A 24,119-nucleotide genomic window follows, 5' to 3' on the forward strand; every position below is an offset into this window, starting at 1 on the left:
ACAGAGACATCCTGGATTAAGATCAATGTGTTCCATCCAACCTGATGGAATTTAATAAGTGCTGCAAAGAGGAATGGGCAAAACTGCCCAACGATGGGTGTACCAAGCTTGTGGCATCATATTCAAAGGAGGATGTAATTGCTGTCAAAGGTGCATCAACAAAGTATTGAGCAAAGGTTGTGTATATATTTGATTTTCTTTTCTGTTAAATACATTTGAAAACATTTTTTAGTAAAAAAAACTTTTCACAATGTCATCATGGGGTATATATTGTCAGTAGAATTTCCTGCAAAAGGTGCATCAAAAAAGGCTGTGCATACTTGTCATTTTTTTATTAATTTTGCAAAAAGTTTTTTTTACAAGAATAATATTCACATTGTCATTATGGGGTAGTGTGTGTAGAATTTTGAGTACAAAAAAGAATTTATTCCATTTTGGAAAAATGCTGCAACAAAAAATGTGGGAAATACTTTGTGAATACTTTCTGGAGGTACTGTATAACACATCTACTATTGTGACTATTAATCATTTATGTACTCTCAATAGTCATTTGTTCCAGGTCTTATATTATTGAACACAAAAACCAGGTCATGTTTTGATTTCCAGTTTTAATCAATTCTTTTATATTTAGGCAGATATTTCCCATTAGAGTTGTACATACTGTATCGGACACCTACAGATATCTCCCATGACTACCCAACTTGTTTCCCCACCTTCATGCAGAGCTTCAGCATCACTATAATGTCCAGTCAGCTTGTTCGGGGAAGAGGGGGTTCAAAAAGCAGGGGAAAAAATTGTGAAGTGTTTTGTTGTTGTTGCATGTATAGTCAGAGCTGTCACCAGTCACTGATCTTTCACCCAAATAATTAGCAGTTATGGGTGGATCCTACCAAGATGAATAAATTCTATGAAAGCCCTTAAAGGGTTCTGTGCAACTTCCCAATATTCTTGACCATCTGTGAGGTATCTAATGCCTCAATCCTGCAGGGGGATTAAGAGGTAGGGGGAGTTTAAGGCTGGAGGCTGGTGTAGTTTCTGTGTGCTAGTTACGCTCAGAGAATTGGCAGCTTTGGCTAAAACTGCCCTGTGCCGAGTTAGGGAGGAGAAAGGAGGGAAATAAATGAGATGTGGAAGGTAAACAATGATGAAGTAAAAACTTGGGTAGAGGAACCAGCTGATAAAGGGGTAGCGGAGTCCAAATAAAATTTAGAGAGTAGTGGAACAGCAAACATTATGACACACCCCAATAAAACAGCCACCCCCTTCCAAAAAAGGCAAACAAGCAAGTCAGTCAAACCATACAAAGCAACATCATCCCACTGTTCGTAATCTATAAATTATATCTCCCATAATACACTGTAAACCAGAAAGTACTTTGTTCATGGCTGGTCAACTAAGTTAGGGTTTGAAAAAAAAAAAAAAAGAAAGTGATGTATGCAAGACTGTATCCCACCGATGTTATGGCTAGTTCAGACATGATATCAGTGACACAGGCAAAGATTTCAGCAGCATTATCAGGGGACTGATCGACATACAATAAATACAGCACATTCAGAGAAATAGAAATGCATGGCGAGGGACAGATACATCGCAAACTTGAACAGTTGGAATTTCAAGTTTGCCTCATACAATCACATTTCTAAGGAAACGCTGAACATTCCACACTGAATGCTTTTACATATGTTGGAATCAGTAAAGGCTATTTCTTCAAATCAGCTGCACTGAGCCCAGTTTGATTCCATGGGGTTACTATTATTGTAGTTTGTGGTGGAAACACACAAACACAGAATGTAGACTAAGTCTTAGGACAATAAGCAGGCTCTAGGGCGTTACATTTCTATTTGTCATTTAATGCTAATCTCAATGGAATACACTGCAGAGTTGTCATGGTGAGTGTCTGACAACCATGTATGGAGTTGAGCAGTGATCCTGAAATCTTGAAAAAACAGGGTAAACTGACAGCAGTGAGAGGGCACCCTGACCCTAGCAGGCACACTTTTCAAAAGGTGCCGCTCTGGAGTACAGTGGGAGAAGAGAAATTCTGTAGGACTTGACACAAAAGGCATGGAGTGCAGCACACCTCCCTTAATTCCATGCTCAACCTCCCGATGTTAAACACAAGATGAGAGGTGGAATCAAGAATGTCCTGGAGTGAGGGGTTTCTCTTTGTACTCCGTTTCCATGCTCATTCTCAAAGAAATAGCATGGGCTAAAAAAGAGGAGTTGTATCTGTGAGGCAATACAGTTTTTCTTCTACCTAGCCTCCTCCCGTCGGTCCTCCCTCTTGGATCGGATGGGCTGAGAGCCGTCGGCAGGCTGCTGAACCCAGTTATTATCATGAAGTCCTACACGGCAACCTGGAGTGTCCTTGTCAGTACGCCGGCAGCACATCCAGTAGGAACGTCCGTAAGGCAGGTCATGGTGGTAGGGTTTAGGGTGCCAACGACAAAGTGAAACATCCCCACGCTCATACTGGCGCTTACACTGCTTACAAGGGTCATCCCGATATAGAGGGTCTTGGTTCCAGCGAGAATCCACTGCCCGCACGCCGTAGGTCTCGATCAGCGCTTTGAAGTAGTGGCAGGTGCACTTGAGGGCTGCCAAGGAGCGTGTAGGCAGGTAACTGAAGATATTGACCATTATGTGGTCGGGGAGCAGCAGCATGTACTGGCGAGGTTCAAGCAAGCGCTGAATCTGAAAACGGATTTCCAAAAAATCATGGGAGACGTGGCGGTAGAGGCGACACAGGGATGGGTCCGAACACTCATCTCCACTGGCTAGGGGAGAGTCTGGTCGAGGTGCCCGGTCTCCTGAGCCTACAACGACTCCAGCTCCTTGGCTGCTGTTGCTGCTGCTGTGTGCACAGTCCAGAGAGCATAATCCTGACCCTCTGCCAGAACCTGTTGTTTTTGATTCCTCTTCTGCACCTCGTGAGGGTGGGAAAAAAAAGAGCTGTCCTGGAGGAGGATCATCTGTTGAGTGGTCAGTAGAGCTGGATACACCCCCAACACCTCCTCCCCCACCGGGCATAGCAAAACACACAGTCTCCTCCTGCACATTCTCTGTACTGTCCTTGCCATAAAAGACACATTGGTCCACAGCACCTGTGACCACCACCTCCACGTGAAAGCCAGTCACACGCTCCCTACCTACACCCGCAGTTTTTTTCTCTCCAGAAGGAGGCTCCTGAGTTGTTTCCGAACTGCCACAGGCCTGCCTATCAGAGTGATGTAGGTCTCCGTCTGGTTTGGGGGCAGCAGTTGTGGCAGCAAGCAGCAGACTACCGGGGTCTCTTGAAGAGGGGCTAAAAAGCTGGTAGAGGTCACAGGTGATTTTCTCTTTGGACCTTGCTGCCGCCTGGTTACTCCCGCTTCCACAGCTCATAAACATACAGCGGGACCGGCTAGTTGGCTCTAGCTGAGAACGTGGGTCCAGATTTGATACTCGGAAAGCTATCCTCACCTCACCGTGGCTGTGGTTGGGGGGTGGACTAGATGTTACAATATTGGGCTCTGGTCCTCCTCTTGGCTCCCTGTCCCGATTAGAAAAACCAGCGCCAATATGGAGGCGATTCTCCAGGTTCTGAGACTCAAAATGTGCAATGGCCTGTGCTACCCAGCATGATTGTTGTTGTTCCTCGATCTCCTGATCTGTCTGAATGGGAGATGAGGATTCCTTGGCCTCTTTGGAAGGTTGGCCTTTTGAACGGTCAGACAAAAACCCCGACGGAGAGGGGTCAGATTCTGTTCCCTGGAATAATGTGTGCTGGTGTGGGGTAAGGCCCTGCTCATGGCTGGTAATGGAGGGGTGCTGCTGGTGGTTCACATGAACAGCCACAATATCTCGGTGGGCCAAGGCTGTCCTCTGTTCAACCAAGGCCACCATCTGAGCCACTGACAGCAGGTCTGTCTCATCGGCCCCATCAAGTGCTGGTTGATCTGGGCTAGGAGGTATATTGGTTGCATCGGTGGAACCATGGCTGAGATGCATTTCTGAGGCATGGGCACGATTCGGTGGGTCATAGGATGAGCATCTTCTTCGTCGTTTTGCTTTACTACAGTCAGTCGCCCAGTTACCTTTAACCTGTGTTAAAACAAAAGCACCAGCATTAACATACATACACAAATAACTATAATATATATATAGTTTTTCAAGCAAAATAAAACAAATTTCTTGTTATTTTGTTTAGCACCTTACCTTCATTGCGCTCGGTCTGGGTTGGCCTGCTCCACTAAACTGGTGTGCCACAAAGAAGGCAATCTTCTCCTTAGTGTTTCCTGGTTTAATGACATACCAGGTGTCTAGCAGCACTCGGCCATCTTCCATTTGGGCCCCGGAAGAGGGAACTGATGAAGGGGTCGAAATAGGCATAGAGGGCTGGCTCTGGGGCAGGGAACTTGAGCTGAGCTCAGGTTCAGGTGGTGTGTTTTCTGAGCCCACATCCTCTACTTCCACACTGTCCTCCTGCACGCCGACTAGAATCCCACTATCCTCTGCTCCATCTCCCGCCTTCCTGGCACCAGGAGAGGGATCCCCTTTGCAAAGGGAGGGAGACCCTGCCCCACTTACAGCTATCACATTGCTCCCTGTGCCAGGACTCTTAGCTTTGTTTTGAGAGTAGGTGCCAAAGGGGCGTGGGCACCAAAGGCGGATGTGGGAGAAGGTGTCTCGGTCCATCAGGATGCGGACCTCTGTAACATACCAGCACCTACGCTGGCCTGCAGGCACCCAGAGCCAGTGCTTTCATTGTCAAATTCCTATGTCCTGTGCAACGCGCTCGCCTTTATAGGGATGCAACCTGTAATAAGAGGACAGTCAGAAGTAGGAAGAAAGGGAAAAGGACAGAGAAAAAAGATTCAGAGGAAACAGAACGACAGCATAATTATTCAAATGTTCAGGAACAGTCCATATCTCAACAGATATAAAACTCATTTGTATCTGGAGCATTTCAGACTGCGTTGCCATTTCCTACACTATGATAGTGAAACTCGATTTGCAATCCCATTCCCTGCTTGCAGCTAAGCCTCCAAATCAAATTAAAGGGATTTCAGGTTTGGTGTCTGCGATTGAACTAAAAGGTGTCAAATGGACTCCTCTCCTGCATCTCTGTGGTTCAAAGAGGACTTGCTAAGAGAAGGCAACACAGGGACTAGCATGCAGGCAAATGCTGGACCTATTTTTAGAAAACAGTCAAAGGGCGTGGGGTAGTAGGGAAACTTCTGTAGTCTCATTCTTTTTCTGAATATGCTCCATGCCAGCGGGGCCTTTAGTGAACCCAAAATGTTTTACTTCCGCATTCATACCAGCAATAGGTGCTGTCAGGAAAGTGCAGGCACACTTGTCAGAATGTAGGCGCATTAGAGCAACGGGTTTGGCTCACTGTAAAAAGACCTTCCTCTGCTGCTAAAAACATATTAAACTCCCACATAAACAGCTCATCCAGCAACCGCACCTATTCTGTCCGGAACTTGAAAACAAAATACCAGGACGTTAATCACACTGACCTAAATTTTAATATTTGCCTAAAGCGGTGGGTGTCCAGTAAAACATGTCTAAAAGGGAGATGCTAAGAAATGGGTGAGAGAATGTACACCCAGTCTCAGTAGCCAAGTCTGTGCAGTGTTTTTCCACATGTGCAAGTCAAAACGTGCAACTATAGCTCAGTTATGTCATGTAAGAGCAACTGTGTGTCTTTCATTAACTTTTCCTCAGCTGAGTGAATGGTGCTCAATGCTTGTATGAAAAATTACGGTGAAACTGCTGTGTGTCACTTGCAGATATACCCACCAATTAAATTAATAATCCCTGACAGATCCTGAATTACACCTTGAAAATTAATACTTTAGTTTTTTCTGGCTATGGTCATTGTTGAAAGCATGATTGCAAACACTTGTTTTGCTTGTTTTTAATTAACTTCTCAGAAAATAATGCATTTATCCTTATGGTTAATGCCATAACATATCTGTGTACAACTTATCATTAGGGATGTAACAATACTGGTATTAATGACCAACCGCGCGGTAAAACTCCTGACAGTTAAATTTAAATTATCGTAAAAACGTGATTAATAACTGATGAAGACTCACAGAACTGTGACTCTGCTCATTTACTGGAGAAGCAAGCTACCGCTAGCTTAAATGATAACATTAATACAAGAGACATTAACGTCTTTCCTCATTAATAAACGCCATACCCTAATCTAAATCTGATCTTTAAATAAATAACACTACAACCTTTACAAATTAAAACAAAAGAAGATAAACATACATGGTAACTTCGATTTACAAACCCCTCCATATGCAAACTTTTCGATTTACAAAGTTTAAGATCAAGCCAAAAATGCCTCTGTGTACGAACCATGTCTCTGTGGCCGAACGATTCATTCAGACGCCTGCAGACAAAAAAGCGGGGTAAAACATTGTTGGGGAGGCGTAGCCTTACACTTCACTTGCTTGCTGGGTGCAAACCAGCGTATTTTGCATGTCTTTTCTCACCATCTCAGAGACTAAATTGGCTGTCAAAGTTGACCAACTTCTCAGTTTATGTTCACATCAAGGTGAGAGGCCTAATTTTTACTCTAGAATTACCTTTCACGAGCGCAGAAGCGAGTAAGCAGCTTACCAGCTAAGGATGTCAATACAGCCAGCATAGGAAGTTGCCTCTCCCCCGATCAACGCGCCGAAAACGTTAACGTTAGCGCTTATAATAACAATATTGCTAATACTCGGTTAATATTCAGCCCATGAAATGTAAATGGGAGTATTATTGGCGCTTTTTGGATGGTTATTTATTAGGGAAAGAACCTAATTGCGATTTATCTCTCCAAAATTGCAATTGCAATACGATTTGCAATGTCTGTATTTTTATACATAAAAATGCATACAATTGCAAAAATAAATGTTTGTTCCTTTAGACTGTCAATCAACATATTCTTGTCTCAATGTGCCACACATTGGAACACTGTGTAATAGTTTACTTATCTTTAAAATATTTCATTTTATGCAGACAGACTCAGACCTTAGGTCAACATCACTCTAACTGAAGAAATATTAAATACAAGTATACAGTGTTTATAATGTAATGTACTTATAATATATCATGATAATGCAAGTAACCATTTAAAAGGATAAACTTGTATTCATCATTACTGTACAATTGTTTACCATTGTACTGTAATGAGGTCGGACGTTGTCTTTTCGAGTATTGCTATAGAATTTAATCGAATCAAATCATGTGGTGCCCAAAGAGTCACAGTTGGAATAGACGCAATAATGTCATCGATCCCATTGGCTCCATTGTAAGTGGTCTCTCATAGGGATTGTGAATTATAGGCAAAATTCCAAATAAAAATTGCAGTTCCCCTTTAAGAAGTTTGAACAATATTTATTTTTTTCTTCTGCCAAGAAAGTATGTCTATTTTTTTTTTTAATTAATGGTTTGGTTAAAAAATGTCAATGTTAATACAAGTACTTTTTGAGCCCGAACAATATTGTAATAATAATGATAACCATGATCATTTTGGTCACAATTAACTGAAATTTTTGTTACATCCCTAATTAGTACTTATTCAAATTAGGATGTTTAAGTCCAATGTAGCTTTTTTTTTCCTTTCTTTTTTTTACAATTAAAGATGTTTTTTTTTTATTACATAAACAGGTACATCTTATGGGAATTCCAGATCTGTATTCAACACACAACTATTTAACCAAATAGTTGATTCTCCCTCAGACTCTTCAACTATTTATCCCCTCACACTTAGAATAATAGGTCTTAGAATAGAATACAATAGAATAGAATAGAATAGACTTTGTCATTGTGCATACAAATGTGCCTGGTGAATGGTGTCTTTTTGGACAGCGTTCCTAAAATCTTCTACTAAATACATTTAGACAATAACAATACAGAGTTGCCATAGCACTACATGTCCAATGCTGCAAAGAAACAAACTATTAACCTTTTCATACATTACATGCATCTTGCTTTTATAGCAAAAAAATACATTCCACTTCAGTTTTCACTGACATTCACTTTTCTTGTACTATATATCTCAAAAGTCTCTTACACCAAAAAACATTCATTACAACCTAATAGGGATGTAACAATATGAAAATGTCATATCACGCCGGTTATTGTCACCAAAATGTTCACGGTTATCATTATTACTGTGGTATTGTAAAATGTGCGCAAAAGGTATTCATACACACTCACAACTAGGGATGTATACTGTGTACCGATATTTTTTGGTACCGGTTTCTAATTGGGTCGGTCAAGGAAGACCGTTTAGATTTTGAACTAATGATACTGCGATAGGTATTTTTGTTATCCAGCTGACCGTCGTCATTAGGTCACATTCAGTTCAAGTGCCCTACTACGCACTAAAAGTAGATGACAATCAGCTTGAAACATACACAAATAAGGAAGCAACACCACACAAGTTTGTAACACGACGATAGTTCCTCCTAGTCCCTAAAGTCACACATGCCAACAAGAGTTAGTATCAGTTTAAAGTGAACGCCGCATAACACACGACCGTCACTACAGCGCTCGATAAACCCGACTGTCCTCTAAGCCAGCTGTCCCCATACACCGGTCCGGGCATATATACGTTGGCGGCTTCCGGCCTGTCACTAAACTACGTCCGTGTGTAACAAACACAAATAACAATTCATATTGTTACAAAATGCACAACCACCTAACATGCTAATTGATTGTATTGATTTATATGAGATATATTAAAAGTCTGTGAATAAGCATGAATACCATACATTAACATTATTTTAAATGTTATTATAGGAACAAACGGTAGGAAATGGATGGATGGATATACTGAGTGTAATTGTAATGAATAGAAACAGTGATGGATCTGTGTAGCCTTTCCGAGATGATGACATAATTGCATTGCACTAAGGCTGCAGCTAACGATTATTTTTCTATCGATTAATCTATAGATTATTTTTTCGATTAATCGGTTAATCTATACATTATTTTTCGATTAATCTATAGATTATTTTTCCTTTTACCGATTATTTTTTTATTCAAAATGAAGATGAAAAAATAAATGTAGGCCAGTTTTTTTAAAAGGCATGGCTTTTATTTACAAAAAAAAAAGAAGTATGGCCACTCAGTCAACATTGACAACAACATGACTAAATATTCTGTAACAATGTAAACATTTAAAACTTTTAACATTTAACAAAATTAAAAGTAGCTTATTTGCTTTTTAATGTGCAAATATAAAAGTCAACATCCAGTGCAAATCTTAATATTCTGCAATAGTATAAGCATTTCAAAAGTAAAAGTATTGCTTATTTTGCTTTAAAATGTGCTAAAATAAAGATAAACATCCAATACAAAAAAGTGCAAAACGAAATATTCTGTAACAACAGTGTAAACATTTCAACAAAAGTGAAAGTATTGCTTATTTGCTAAAATGTACAAAAATAAAGATAAACATCCAATACAAAAAAGTGCCAATCTAAATATTCTGGAGCACTGTAAACATTAAGTATTGCTTTTAAAATGTGCAAAATAAACATCCAGTCCAACACAGTACACAATAACCAATTCTACTCATTCCAGTGAGTGTCTAACAGTTGTAATGAAGAAAGGTTAGCATGTCTACATGCTCTGGTTCTTTTCATGTTTACAATATTCCCAGCAGCTGAAAATAGGCGCTCAAAAGGGGTCGATGTGGCTGGAACTGAGAGGTAATTAGCCTTTACCTCAAGCCAGGACTGCGAGTGAGCTGAGCTCCAGTTTATATTCCTAAAAGGTCAACGGGCTCATAGTGATGTTACTAGTAGTTGACTGGGAGGTGTTTATTATCATTTGGGGAGAGTCCGCTGCCTGATGCTCACCTGCTAAACACATATCTGCTCGACGCTGAAGCGCTGACTACATGCGCTCTGAATACGCACTGCTGATTGGCTGCTAACGCTCTGAATACGCACTGCTGATTGGCTGATAATGCTTTCTGTGTACCAATCAGATGGTTGTGTGGGACAATGCTGCGTGCTGAGACAGAAGCAGAAGGCGCAAAGCAGCTTGTTAGGACTTTAGCTTTAGCTTAGAAACTCGTTCGGTACACCCCCGTACCGAACCGAAAGCCCCGTACCGAAACGGTTCAATACAAAACACGTACTGTTACACCCCTAGCAGATACAAATGACACATTCATGTTTTTGTGTAATGATGACAATGTATACTCGCGCGGACGATTGACTAGTTGATGGTTTTCTTTTCAAATGTTCGTTCATATCCGTTGTGCTGCTATAATAGGCCATTTCCGCTCGACACAGTGTGCATACAACAACATTATTAGGCCGTTTATTGAAATACTCCCACACTTTTGACGACTTTTGGCGTGCTTTTCCCCCCTCGCTCGCACCGCTCGCATCGTCTGCTTTGATCGTCTGCTTTGCGCTTCGCCATGACGGTAGTGTGACATAAATATGCGACGCGTCGATGCACAAAAACGGCGTCGACGTATTTACGTAACCGATGACGTCGACTACGTCGACGCGTCGTTTTAGCCTTACATTGCACCTTAAACATGCACACATAGTTGACTTGTTTAAGACTGAAAACGCAGGTGTTGATAAAATACTTTCCTACTATGATATGATATATTATGATGTTGTTGGTGCACAACCTTTTGTGCTAACAAAAATCCTAATAAAAAAAGCATGTTTTCAATTCTTAATATACACAAATTACATATAGTACCAATAAGAGTACCGGTATTGTTAAAGAATATCGATATCGATATCGGTGTCGATAAAATCCAAAGGATATACATCCCTACTTATAACAAACTTTTATTTTTAAAAAAATTAATCAAATAAATAGCCACACACAATTCTTTCTGGGCTTGAGTGTTTAAATATGTTTACTATCCTTTTCTGTTTTAATTTGTAAAAGTTTTTGTATTTTTTAATGATAAAGAAAAATACATGTTTGGTGCATCACATTCAGTTTATGGGATGTCATGCAAATTCACTTCCTGTTGTCATATTGCTTTGAGTATCGATTGATCTCTCTAAGAGAGCACAGCCTGTAAGTTTAATGTGCACACTTAAGTGCTCAGGCAGTAATGTGTTTGTACAAGTTAAGATTGGGGAATTGTGTTTTTGTTTTTAAATGGAGAAAAACGTTAATATCTCTTTTTTTCATATCAGCATCTAAACTAGCTGGCGCGAGCTTGCTTCTCCAGTAAATGAGCAAAATCATTCTCAATCATGGTTTTACGATAATTTTACTTTAAAACAGTAATGCTCACTGTGGTAAGTTTTACCGCGGTTTATTATTTTAACCTTTATTGTTAAATTCCTACAACCAAATCACAAATATTTATAAGTTTATATAAGTTTGGCTTCAGAAAAATCCATGACTTTAACCTTTGTTAAAGGCATTCTTAGAGGAATACAATTGCAAACTGGTGTTTATTTGTAAAAAATTCTTAGTCACTACATTTCCATGCGCTAAATTAGTTTGATTTCTCAAATAGTTCAGTTTTTTATATTTTTAGACCTACATGTACTTGAAGTCCCAGTGTCCATGCACACTCTCTAATGCGACTATTGGTCATACACCATGTGCCTCCCACAAAGCTAATGTACCTGCTTTACTGCTCTGTCAGACTGTCTCCACTCAGGACTCTTTTATTGCCAAACATCCTGTCATCAGCCATGACATCTGGTTTTCAATCGCATAATCCAGGTGTGTTAGTCCGGCTTCTCAAAAACCGAACACGATCGAATTAAGATGTTTCCATGGATTGTAGGATGCTTATTTAGAGACGAATATTTCAGAAATTTACTGCATGGACACGTACTGAGTGTGTACCAAGGTAACTGCTTCTGGCATAATCCAACAGCACAGGCTCGACAAAGAACAGCAGGTTGTACTGTTCAGAGACACACAGCTAATGTACCTGCTTTACTGCTCTGTCAGACTGTCTCCACTCAGGACTATTTTATTGCCAAACATCCTGTCATCAGCCATGACAAAATGGACGGAAACTAGACTTTCCATAAATCCGATCGGCACCAACTGTCTTGGCTGATAATTAATATAAATATTGAATTAGTGAAATCCGATATAATGTTCAACTTCCTGATCCGATCAATGAAAAAGGCAAGTTGCAATGGAGATTAAAATGCTTGCTATGTGTTCATACCGTGGGTCTCAACAAAGACCTCCAAAATCTTGATCATGTCAAGTCTAACACAACCTGTTAAATTACTTATTTTCAATTATATTTTGACTCTCAATTACAAAGTAAGCTGTTTTTGGGGTTTTTTGTCAGACGAATACAATGTACAATAGACTGCAGAAAGCCAATTGTCTTTTAAAGGCCTAGTGAAACCCACTACTACCGACCACGCAGTCTGATAGTTTATATATCAATGATGAAATCTTAACATTATAACACATGCCAATACGGCCGGGTTAACTTATAAAGTGACATTTTAAATTTGCCGCTAAACTTCCGGTTCGAAACGCCTCTGAGGATGACGTATGCGCGTGACGTAGACCGGCGAACACGGGTATGCCTTCCACATTGAAGCCAATACGAAAAAGCTCTGTTTTCATTTCATAATTCCACAGTATTCTGGACATCTGTGTTCGTGAATCTGTTTCAATCATGTTCATTGCATTATGAAGAAGGAAGCTGAGCAAGCAAAGAAGAAAGTTGTCGGTGCGAAATGGACGTATTTTTCGAACGTAGTCAGCCACAACAGTACACAGCCGGCGCTTCTTTGTTTACATTCCCGAAAGATGCAGTCAAGATGGAAGAACTCGGATAACAGAGACTCTAACCAGGAGGACTTTTGACTTCGATACACAGACGCCTGTAGAGAACTGGGACAACACAGACTCTTACCAGGATTACTTTGATTTGGATGACAAAGACGCAGACGTGCTACTGTGAGTATGCAGCTTTGGCTTCTAAACATTTGATCGCTTGACCGTATGTGCGCAACTTTTTTTTGCGTATGTACGTAACTTTTTTAAAATATATAAGCTTTATGAACCTTGGGTTAGGTGAACGGTCTTTTGGGCTGAGTGATTGTGTGTGTTGATCAGGTGTTTGAATTGTATTGGCGTGTTCTATGGAGCTAGGAGCTAGCATAGGAGCTAGGAGCTAGCATAACACGTACCGTACCGTACGTGCGCGTCACGTACGTAACTTTTTAAAAATATATAAGCTTTATGAACCTTGGGTTAGGTGAACGGTCTTTTGGGCTGAGTGATTGTGTGTGTTGATCAGGTGTTTGAATTGTATTGGCGTGTTCTATGGAGCTAGGAGCTAGCATAGGAGCTAGGAGCTAGCATAACACGTACCGTACCGTACGTGCGCGTCACGTACGTAACTTTTTAAAAATATATAAGCTTTATGAACCTTGGGTTAGGTGAACGGTCTTTTGGGCTGAGTGATTGTGTGTGTTGATCAGGTGTTTGAATTGTATTGGCGTGTTCTATGGAGCTAGGAGCTAGCAGAGGAGCTAGGAGCTAGCATAACAAACACGCAGGTGTTTTTATGCAGGATTAATTTGTGGCATGTTAAATATAAGCCTGGTTGTGTTGTGGCTAATAGAGTATATATATGTCTTGTGTTTATTTACTGTTGTAGTCATTCCCAGCTGAATATCAGGTCACCCCCGGCTCTCACAGCATCTTCCCTATCTGAATAGCTTCAACTCCCCACTAGTCCTTCACTTGCACTTTACTCATCCACAAATCTTTCATCCTCGCTCAAATTAATGGGGAAATTGTGGCTTTCTCGGTCCGAATCTCTCTCACTTCATGCGGCCATCATTGTAAACAATAGGGAACTTTGCGTATATGTTCAACTGACTACGTCACGCTACTTCCGGTAGGGGCAAGCCTTTTTTTTTATCAGATACCAAAAGTTGCAATCTTTATCGTCGTTGTTCTATACTAAATCCTTTCAGCAAAAATATGGCAATATCGCGAAATGATCAAGTATGACACATAGAATAGATCTGCTATCCCCGTTTAAATTAAAAAAATTCATTTCAGTAGGCCTTTAAGGTTAAGGTTACAAAACAAAGAGAAGATTAAGTCTCATTAAAATATTTAATCAATAACCAAACATAAAGCTCAATGACCAAACTGGAATTTTAATTGTGTGATCTGACATTTGGCGGCCAGTGAATTCTGACATCTTAAAAGTTGATGGTGAAAAACTGACTAGCCGTGTCTGTGCAGTAATGCATCAGACATGCAACACAGTTTTCTCCTGAACGTGTGAGAATGTTGCCTGCACAAAACTAAATGCTTTGTTGTGAATGTAAAAACCGAGAGGTCAGGCTAGTCACAGGTTGGTCAAAACTTGACTAACACCTTTAGGTACATTTGTTAACAGCTTGGACATTGAGGTCATTTCTAAGCTTGACAAACGAAAACAACTGGGTATTGATGGTAAAAGTCGATAGTCTCTTGGGGCCTTTTCTTCCTGAGAATTTACACCTCCATCAACGCTGTCAATACGAGTATTGGTTGTGAGTTTACAAACAAAGACAATTGTTGAAAACGAGTAAATATGTTTCTCTCCAGCGCAGTTATGTGAAATATGCAGTCTAATTATGGATTGAAGCTGGAATATTTAGAAAAGGCAAAAAACTAAAATTTAGTGCACTTGCGGTAAATTAAGGCTACAGCAAAAGTATAGAGCATTGAATATGGTTTAAATATAGAACATTACAGGCGCACAGGAACAAAATTGTGGATGGCAGCCAGTGAACGAGTGATAAAGGTTTTTTCTGACATTTAAACCCACCGGGGTAACAAGCTAAACAATATGTTTAGTAGTTTATTTTATTGTTATTTTTTTGCCTGACATTGCGACTTGTGTAGTAGTTCATGCATTTTATGCATACTACCTGTGTGCGCTTGAGGGTTGTTTCAGGTGGTGCAATGTAAATTCAAACAGTGATGACTTGAAAATATATCTAACTGCAAATTGCAATTGAGCATGTATAGGGTGTACCCACACTAGGTCTTTGGAATTGTACTAGCTGTGGGCACAATTTACCCACTCTCACTTAAAATGTTCTAATCTTGAGTCATTTATATTTCTACAGTGCAAGGTGGTGGCTATTGTGGCTTGGAGAGAGAAGGCAATAAAGGGACTGTTAGCAACCTTTACGCGGATACCTTTGGTGCGCTAACTATCCAATGTAATGTAGACTAGTTATCCCCAACCTTTTTTGCACCACGGACCGGTTTATCGTTGGCAAATAATTTTCAGGGACCGGCTTTCCACTTGTGCCAGATAAATACAGCAAAAATAAGTGCATGAAAGATACAACTGACTATAATGCTGAATTAGTGGGAGCTCGGGGCTTGTTTCTTTGCAATGAGATGCAGATGGAAATCACCCTTTGGCTACAATCTGTCACATTTATATTTTATATGTTCATTAATGTGCATTGTATCATGTCACAAAGTTAGAACAAGTATAACAAATGGCAACTTCCTATTAGAAGTTTTATTGAGGTTAAGGTTAGGGTTAACCCTATAAACGAGCTTATTAGCGTGTCTAGTGGGACAGGAGAAAGTTAAGTCAGGGAAAATGCAGTCATTTATAAATTATTTAATGTTTCTCTGTTGAAGTGAAGTGAATTATATTTATATAGCGCTTTTCTCTAGTGACTCAAAGCGCTTTTACATAGTGAAACCCAATATCTAAATTACATTTAAACCAGTGTGGGTGGCACTGGGAGCAGGTGGGTAAAGTGTCTTGCCCAAGGACACAACGGCAGTGACTAGGATGACGGAAGCGGGAATCGAACCTGGAACCCTCAAGTTGCTGGCACGGCCACTCTACCAACTGAGCTATGCCGCCCGGTAGCAAATGCGTCACGGACCGGTACCGGTCCCCGGACCGGTGGTTGGGGACCACTGATGTAGACAATATATCTCACCCTCTTACGGTTTTCAGCACGTAATGACGTGATTACGCCAGTACATAACATGTGCACGCGCATTAGTTTTGTGTGGTGTTGGCCAATGATAGCGATTTGGATAGCTAACTAGAGATGGAAATTGATGAGATTTTTCTGGTTCCCATTCCACTATCGATTCTGCTTACCGATTTGTTTTTTTTATCGGTTCTCTTATCAATTCTTATTTGGAAAAAAATAGAACACAAAGGTGGATTAGCATCAATTTGTTTAGTTTAGAGGTAACATGACCTTACAAAAGCTTAAAGTGACGTTTTAGGAGATGCATACATAGCATAGGAAACAAATAACTTAAAAAATAAATAAATAAGAAAATAAATATTCTTCTGTAGAATTTAACAAAATAAAACATGTGGAAATTACACAAGAATACAACATTTACTAACGTGATATTGACTCATTACATTCAAAGTGAGCGATGCCAAGCCTTTGTTATAATCTTAATAATTATGGCTTACAGTTTATGAAAATCTTAATTTAAAAATCTCAGAAAATGTGGGGTTTGAAAAACTGTAAGCCATGATCATCAAAATCCTAATAAAGGCTTGACATATCTCACTTTGCTTGTAATGAGTTTATATCACATCTTAGTTTCATATTTGAAGTTGAAATTAATTGCTGGAATTAATTGACTTTTACGCGATATTCAATTTCTTTTAGCTTCACCTGTATAATGGAAAAGAACTGAGTAAAAATCTGGTGGGAGGAAAACATGCAACTTTACTCCAACTACAATTGAACATTCACCTGCTATGGCAAATGGTTGTAAGCTTTTGACCACGAAATGTGTCACTGCTCTGTGATATTCGTCTAGCGTCAGACATGGACTGAAACGCGTACTGCCCGCCTTGAAGCCAGTCAGAATCTGTCTCTAAATGAGAAGGCATTAATTTAATTTTAACAAATAATAGCGCCGACATTATAGGCAGTGTTTGTTAGTACCGGTTATATTTACATTTAGGTGACTGCTGCTGGGATGAGATCCGCTCAGTTCAAAAACGCGACATTCATCTATAGCAGTGTTTTTCAACCACTGTGCCGTGGCACACTAGTGTGTCATGAGATACAGTCTGGTGTGCCGTGGGTGATAATGTAATTTCACCTATTTGGGTTAAAAATATTTTTTGCAAACCAGTAATTATAGTCTGCAAATTATGTGTTGTTGTTGTTGTTGAGTGTCAGTGCTGTCTAGAGCTCGGCTTAGTAACCGTGTAATACTCTTCCATATCAGTAGGTGGCAGCCGGTAGCAAATTGCTTTGTAGCTGTCGGAAACAGCGGGAGGCAGCGTACAGGTAAAAAGATGTCTAATGCTTAAATCAAAAATAAACAAAAGGTGAGTGCCCCTAAGAAAAGGCATTGAAGCTTAGGGAAGGCTATGCAGAATGAAACTAAAACTGAACTGGCTACAGAGTAAACAAAAACAGAATGCTGGACGACAGCAAAGACTTACTGTGGAGCAGAGAAGGCGTCCACAATGTACATCCGAACATGCCATGACAATCAACAATGTCCACACAAAGAAGGATACAAACAACTGAAATATTCTTGATTGCTAAAACAGAGTAGACGTGGGAAATATCGCTCAAAGGAAGACATGAAACTGCTACAGGAAAATACCAAATAAAGAGAAAAAGCCACACCAAAATAGGAGCGCAAGACAAGAACTAAAACACTACACACAGGAAAACAGCAAAAAACTCTAAATAAGTCACGGCGTGATGTGACAGGTCGTGACAGTACACCTACTTTGAGACAAGAGCTATATTGATGCATGATTGGTTATTGTTTAAAGTCATGCCAAACAATTGCAACAATGACTTTTTACTGTGAACTGAGTTTCGTTTTATACTGATTTCTGCTGGTGGTGTGCCTCCGGATTTTTTCAACGCAAAAAATGTGCCTTGGCTCAAAAAAGGTTGAAAAACACTGATCTATAGTAATTACATTCTGTATGTTCAAATGTTCAGCATATTGTGCGTGTCCTCCTCTTGATGAAATAGCAGCCTTGCAATTATTACAAGTAGTGCTGTTGTAGGCTCTTGTAAAAAGACATTGACATTCGATTACCATCCCTATAGCTAACATTAGCCATCATTAAATATATAATCTATCATAACAGCCACTTGACAGCAAATTAGTAGTTGCTTCTTTGGGACTGAGAAAAAGGACATGAGAGAGCCGTGATTTAATTTTAGTCTTTCTATTGATTTCTATTAGAGGAAAACTGCACTTTTTTTAAATTTTGCCTATCTTTCACAATCATTATGAAAGACATTACGGCAAATGTTCTTTTTAAATGCATTCTAAATGGTAAATAAGTCTGCTTATAATGGAGCCGATGGGAGCCGCTCTATTCTGCCTATAAAACCCCTAAAAAACATCCAAACACCTCCAACAAGGTTTTATATATGCTGTAAGTATATATGTTATGTAACAGTCACATTTATAATAACATTTAATATTTACGTATTTTGCTCCTTTTAAGCAGTAATTTCAAAAACGCATCACAACGTTCACTTTTTTTAACTACTTCACTGATTACTACTGATCACTGCAGACTTTATGAGCGCCAACAAACACTATAAAAAATCACTTACTGTGCAAGGTTTGTTGTCATTTGTATGCCGACTGCTAGGATATTCATATACTCCCATTTAGATAAAGAATGACTCATAATCCTCGCGAAGAAAAGGAGGGTGGAACCAAGCATCTTTTTGTTTCATTCTTGCAATTTCCGGTTCCAAATTGGCTGTCAAAGTGTACCAACATGTCGGACTACATCCTCGTCCTTTCACTATCCAGGTGAGAGACATAATCTATTATCTACATTACAGTAAAGTTTGATGAGCAAAGAAACGAGGAAGCAACTGATCAATCGATCATGTCAACATCGGCACACAAGCTTGTGATCACGGCGCCGCTATAATAGTTTGTCTGCGTTAGGGCTTATGACAATATCACAAATACTTGGTTAATATGTAAATAGAGTATTGTTGGCACTTTTTGGATGTTTATATTGGGTTTCTGTGGGCGGAATAGAGGACCTCCCATTGGCTCCGCTGTAAGCAGACTTTTACGAGTTAGAATGCATTAAAAATGATCACAAATTAGAATAGGGATTTGGAACAATAGGCATACATTTTTTTTAAAGTGCAGTTCCCCTTTAAGTGCAAATCAGAGTGCTCACATTAGCCAATTGTGCTGGACTTTAGGGTTTAAGTGGGCCCAAGAAAGCCTCCGACCTGTGGGATGAATCAAGCCTTAGAAAGGTATTAAGTTTGAGTATCATTTCTGGACTAACTGACTTTATATACCTTTATCAAGACTCATCACTGACTTACTGTAATCGCCTTTTGTCTTTTACAGCTTTTTACAGTCTTCAAAAATCAATAATGTTCCCATTGTTAGGACGTGTGGTCTGAAGAAGTAATATGTACTGTATTTTCAAGGACAGTTCTGGTGCTGTAACAGAAATACCTAATTTAATCATGGGTTTATAAAACATTTGTCTAACTTCACAGCTTTAAAGACAAAATGTAAAATCCTATTATGTTAAAAAGGCAAAACTGTCTTTAAAAGCAGACAGACAATATTTTCATTGAGCAACCATAACACCGATGGCCTTAGATGTCAGAGCAGCATACCATAAAGTTGGTATACCACAGCAGCCCGAGAACCAAGCTACATTAAATGCTTTCATTTGAAACGGTTCCTGAAAAAGGTTTGGGTTTAAGCTTTCTGCATCAAACTAATCCTCCAAATCCTGGCCAAGCATAGAAGCAGCCAGCAACACTTCAGAGCCAGGGACTTGGGGCATAAAAATGCACCTGTGCCTCCTGTTGATGGAACACACAATCATGAGTATGATGACTTTGCTTGCATTGTCCGTACTGACATAACAGTTATAGTTTTACGCACAGGCCAGTTTCTGTCTACGCCTAGAAAATTCTTCACAGTATTAGGCTTTGGGAAGCAGCTTTGAGCTTCTCTCTAATCAGACATTGGTGATATAACCACAAGTACATTGTCATTTTCTTAAAAATGCACACAATTTATACACAAACTAAGATAAAGTAAAGACATCTGTGTAAATCATAAGTCCCCGATTTTTGGCATAGGCTTCCAAATGTTTAGCTATTCCAAATAGCAACCAACAGTTGTCGTAACATGATTATTAAAGTGCCAAGAATCTCCAAATAGGCGGCAGAGGACACAAATAAAGGCAGCCGAATTAACAAATCATTGGCCAAGGATACCATGGCTACCATCACTAAACCAAAAAACACTTGGAATAATTCCTTGACTGATTCCTTAACACATCCCTTACAGTTCAGCTTCAAATTGTTATCATGCACTCTCGTACACATTTGTATTAATTCACGTCAGCAAGACAACAACGGCTGATTAAGAATGTATGTTTCACAACAAAAGAACAACTCGGTTGGTTTCCAGGGTGTGAACCAGGCATTATATATAGTAGAGTGCCTGATTCAGAATAGTAAACAGCTCTGAAATACTATACCAAACACAGCCAACATAGACAACAGACACCTTGAAAAGTGTCTGCAGGATTGATTGATTGATTGAAACTTGTATTAGTAGATTGCACAGTACAGTACATATTCCGTACAATTGACCACTAAATGGTAACACACGAATACGTTTTTCAACTTGTTTAAGTCGGTGTCCACGTTAATCAATTCATGGTAGTTTCCTAGTGTTTCTGGAAGTATACTTCTCAGTGACATCATTACAAGATAGACTTTGATTGGTCAATAACTGGGGCATCATACCTAGCATGCATTGTTATCTGTCTAAATTCAATCAGACAGTGTCGTCCCATTGGAGGCTACTTCAAACCCAAGTTAATGGCTTTAAACAAAATGCCCAAACTAATCTAATTAAAACTACTAAACGCCTATTTTACAACAGAAAGGTGCTGTTACCATGTCTCATGTAGCAAGTCAACAGAACAGTGCCAGTGGATACACTGACTCTGACGCTAGCTCAAAGCAGCGTGTTCTGGGTTTTAACTGCATAATACACACCATTAAACACTAACATTATGGCATGTACAACTACTCTAAAAGGTGATTGATTGTTATTGTTATTGTAAGCCCACCACTTGACTAGTCTAGTGGCAAATCCAGTGGCATGTTACCCAATTAGCACAGTCCGAGCCTGCGTAGCGTCACATAAACTCCATTTCTTGTTGCATTGTGCAGGACAAGCAGGTGTAATATTCCCCTTCGCATCGCTTGAACATAACAGCACCTTGGAAGCAACTTGTATGTATTATGCGTAACGTAAATAGATAGCATTGGCTAACATAGTTGCTAACTTGATACCGTAATTCACCTGCAAAGTAGCTAGCACGCTAGCAAGGTAGAAAAACATTGGATTACTTCTGAACCTCTTACCTTTTACTACTTCGCTTTCCACAAAACAACCGTCGTGGCTCTTAAACTGCCAATGGCACGACTGTCCTCGTTATATTTGTCCCGACCAAAAGCAGTTTGTGTGGTGAAATGCAGGTGACACGACTTTACTTGTCCGTGTCCACGTAAGCTAAAAGCTAGCTCGGCTGAGGCTAACCTCGACAGTAGCTTTACTTTCTACGCTCAACCTTCGCTCAGCGGCGGCTGCTATCGAGGCTTTGTCAGTTCTCTGAACACAGCCCGGCCGGCCGTTTACCTTGTTAGGACTCTCGACGGCCCCTCTCCCGCTATCTATTTAGAAGTGACACAAGCTTTTACGGTATGCGCACTGGGATACCAAAATAATCAGTGTCAACACGGCAGAGGGAGGAAAGCCATCTTGTTGACAAGCAGCTGCATACGGCGAGCGGCCAATAGCAAGCCAGAGTCGGTGGTATGCCCATATATGGAATATGCTCGGCTCCCCCCTCCCCCCGTCTCCCCCTTCTCTGCTGCGCCGCTTCCCCGCTCACTGGACAACACTGTCCAGTAGGAGTCGACAGCAATACTGCAAATGTTGGTATCGATATTAATACCAAGTAAGTGGAAGCCCACTATTACAAAAATATAGATTGTTAAATTTAGCTAACATTCAAAGAATAGCATCAATACGAATGGCCCATCGAATCCTAAATAACACTGCACCAGCGCCACTTAAGCACTTTGTCCAGTTTACATCGGCTGTGACAACTAGAAACACACGAGCCTCCACCAGGGGGCAGTGTAGCGTACCCAGATGTAAAACATATTTTGCACAATCAGCCTTTTCATATAAAGCAGTGGTTCTTAACCTGGGTTCGATCGAACCCTAGGGCAGTGGTTCTTAACCTTGTTGGAGGTACCGAACCCCACCAGTTTCATATGCGCATTCACCGAACCCTTCTTTAGTGAAAAAATATATATACTTTTTTTTCAAATTCCAGACAAAGTTATATGTTTTTTTTACTGGTGCACAAAATGAACCGTGCATGAACATCACTTTGTTCAAAGAACAAAACCAACACAGTGCATGAACTCACAACAAATTACACACCTGCAAATCAGATGGAAATTAGAGGGAACATTGTTTGGGGGTATCCATAATACGCCGATAGGGAGAAGTTTTTATTTACACGATGAGTCGGGTGTGTCTTGACCTCCGCGGTGGAGGCTCCGCCGAACCCCTGAGGCCGACTCACCGAACCCCTAGGGTTCGATCGAACGCAGCTTAAGAACCACTGCCCTAGGGGTTCGGTGAGTCGGCCTCAGGGGTTCGGCGGAGGTCAAAACACACCCGACTCATTGTGTAAATACAAACTTCTCCTTATCGGCGTATTACGGATACGGCAACAGCTGACTGATATGCAGGTGTGTAATTTGTTGTGAGTTTATGCACTGTGTTGGTTTTGACATAGTAATAATATAAACCAAGTCATTGTATTTCATTTAGGATTATTTGATATCTTCATTTAAATAAAAATATATTTTTATCTTTTTTAGATACAGTCAATAAATAATGTGAACATGTATCATAACATGGAAATCTAAGAGAATGTGTTGTGAATGAGGATGCTTGTGGACTGGGAATTCTTTTTTATTTATTTTTTTTACACATTTTTATTTTTAAAAAAAACTGTTTTTCCAACGTATTAAATTTTAGACGAGTTCTCTTCTTAGTTATTATTTCTCCGGCTGTAGAAAAGACCCGCTCACATCACACAGAGGAGGCGTCAGTGCGACACAGTTCGCGTATCGGTCACGTGACCGAAACAGCTCATGATCGGTCACGTGACTTTCTAAAAGCGGTACGCGCACCGACACAGGGTTTTGCTCTATGAGCTCGACGCATGCGCCGATGCATCTGTGTTGCCGGACCCATCACTAATACCAAGTAAGTGGAAGCTCACTATTACAAAAATATAGATTGTTATATAGCTAAAATTTAAGATTAGCATCAAGACGAATGGCCCATGGAATCCTAAATAACACTGTACCAGCGCCACTTAAGCACTTTGTCCAGTTTACATCTGCTGTGACAACTACAAACACACGAGCCTCCACCAGGGGGGCAGTGTAGCGTACCCAGATGTAAAACATCTTTTGCACAATCAGCCTTTTCATATAAAGCCATAAAGGAATGGAACAACCTCACAACGAACTTGAAAAGTCTACCAGATTACTCTTCATTCACAATTGAAGTTAAAAAGTAGCTTTGGAGTAGGGCTGGGCGATTTACGCGATATATCGCGGGTTTGTCTCTGTGCGGTATAGAAAATGACTATATCGTGATATTCGAGTATACTTTCTCACGCAGTTGCTTTTAGCTGCGGACATTACACTGCAGGCTCTTCCCACTCTTTCTTGTCTGTCCTTCTCACAGACAGCGAGCGCACCTTCTTGCACACGTTTGATTGATTGATTGAGACTTTTATTAGTAGGTTGCACAGTGAAATACATATTCCGTACAATTGACCACTAAATGGTAACACCCGAATAAGTTTTTCAACTTGTTTAAGTCGGGGTCACATACTGTCACGACATACGTCACATACATATACGCTAAGGGTGTGGGAAAAAATCGATTCGAATTCGAATCGCGATTCTCACGTTGTGCGATTCAGAATTGATTCTCATTTTAAAAAAACATTTTTTTATTTTATTTTATTTATT

The 24,119-nt window shown here is 40.1% G+C and overlaps 1 protein-coding gene across 1 annotated transcript; it reads right to left on the reverse strand.

Annotated features, from left to right (window-relative positions):
• Positions 1 to 570: 570 nt before the first annotated feature.
• On the reverse strand, positions 571 to 21,841 carry fbxo46 (F-box protein 46). Its single transcript, XM_062067989.1, has 3 exons — positions 21,414 to 21,841; positions 4,198 to 4,798; positions 571 to 4,083 (listed from the first exon to the last, which is right to left on the reverse strand). The coding sequence occupies exons 2-3, from the start codon at positions 4,675 to 4,677 to the stop codon at positions 2,254 to 2,256; spliced, it is 2,310 nt and encodes a 769-aa protein (XP_061923973.1). The 5' UTR covers positions 4,678 to 4,798; positions 21,414 to 21,841; the 3' UTR covers positions 571 to 2,253.
• Between the last annotated feature and the right edge of the window lie 2,278 nt (positions 21,842 to 24,119).

The sequence above is a fragment of the Entelurus aequoreus genome, linkage group LG13 (assembly GCF_033978785.1).
Source record: "Entelurus aequoreus isolate RoL-2023_Sb linkage group LG13, RoL_Eaeq_v1.1, whole genome shotgun sequence".
In the NCBI taxonomy this organism is placed as follows: domain Eukaryota; kingdom Metazoa; phylum Chordata; class Actinopteri; order Syngnathiformes; family Syngnathidae; genus Entelurus; species Entelurus aequoreus.

What these genes read in the sequence shown, in the direction of transcription:
- fbxo46 (XM_062067989.1), bottom strand. Translation starts at nt 4,677, where the DNA reads ATGGACCGAGACACCTTCTCCCACATCCGCCTTTGGTGCCCACGCCCC. An exon ending in CCAGACCGAGCGCAATGAAG is followed by an intron (nt 4,084 to 4,197) that starts GTAAGGTGCTAA and finishes GTTTTAACACAG; the next exon opens with GTTAAAGGTAACTGGGCGAC.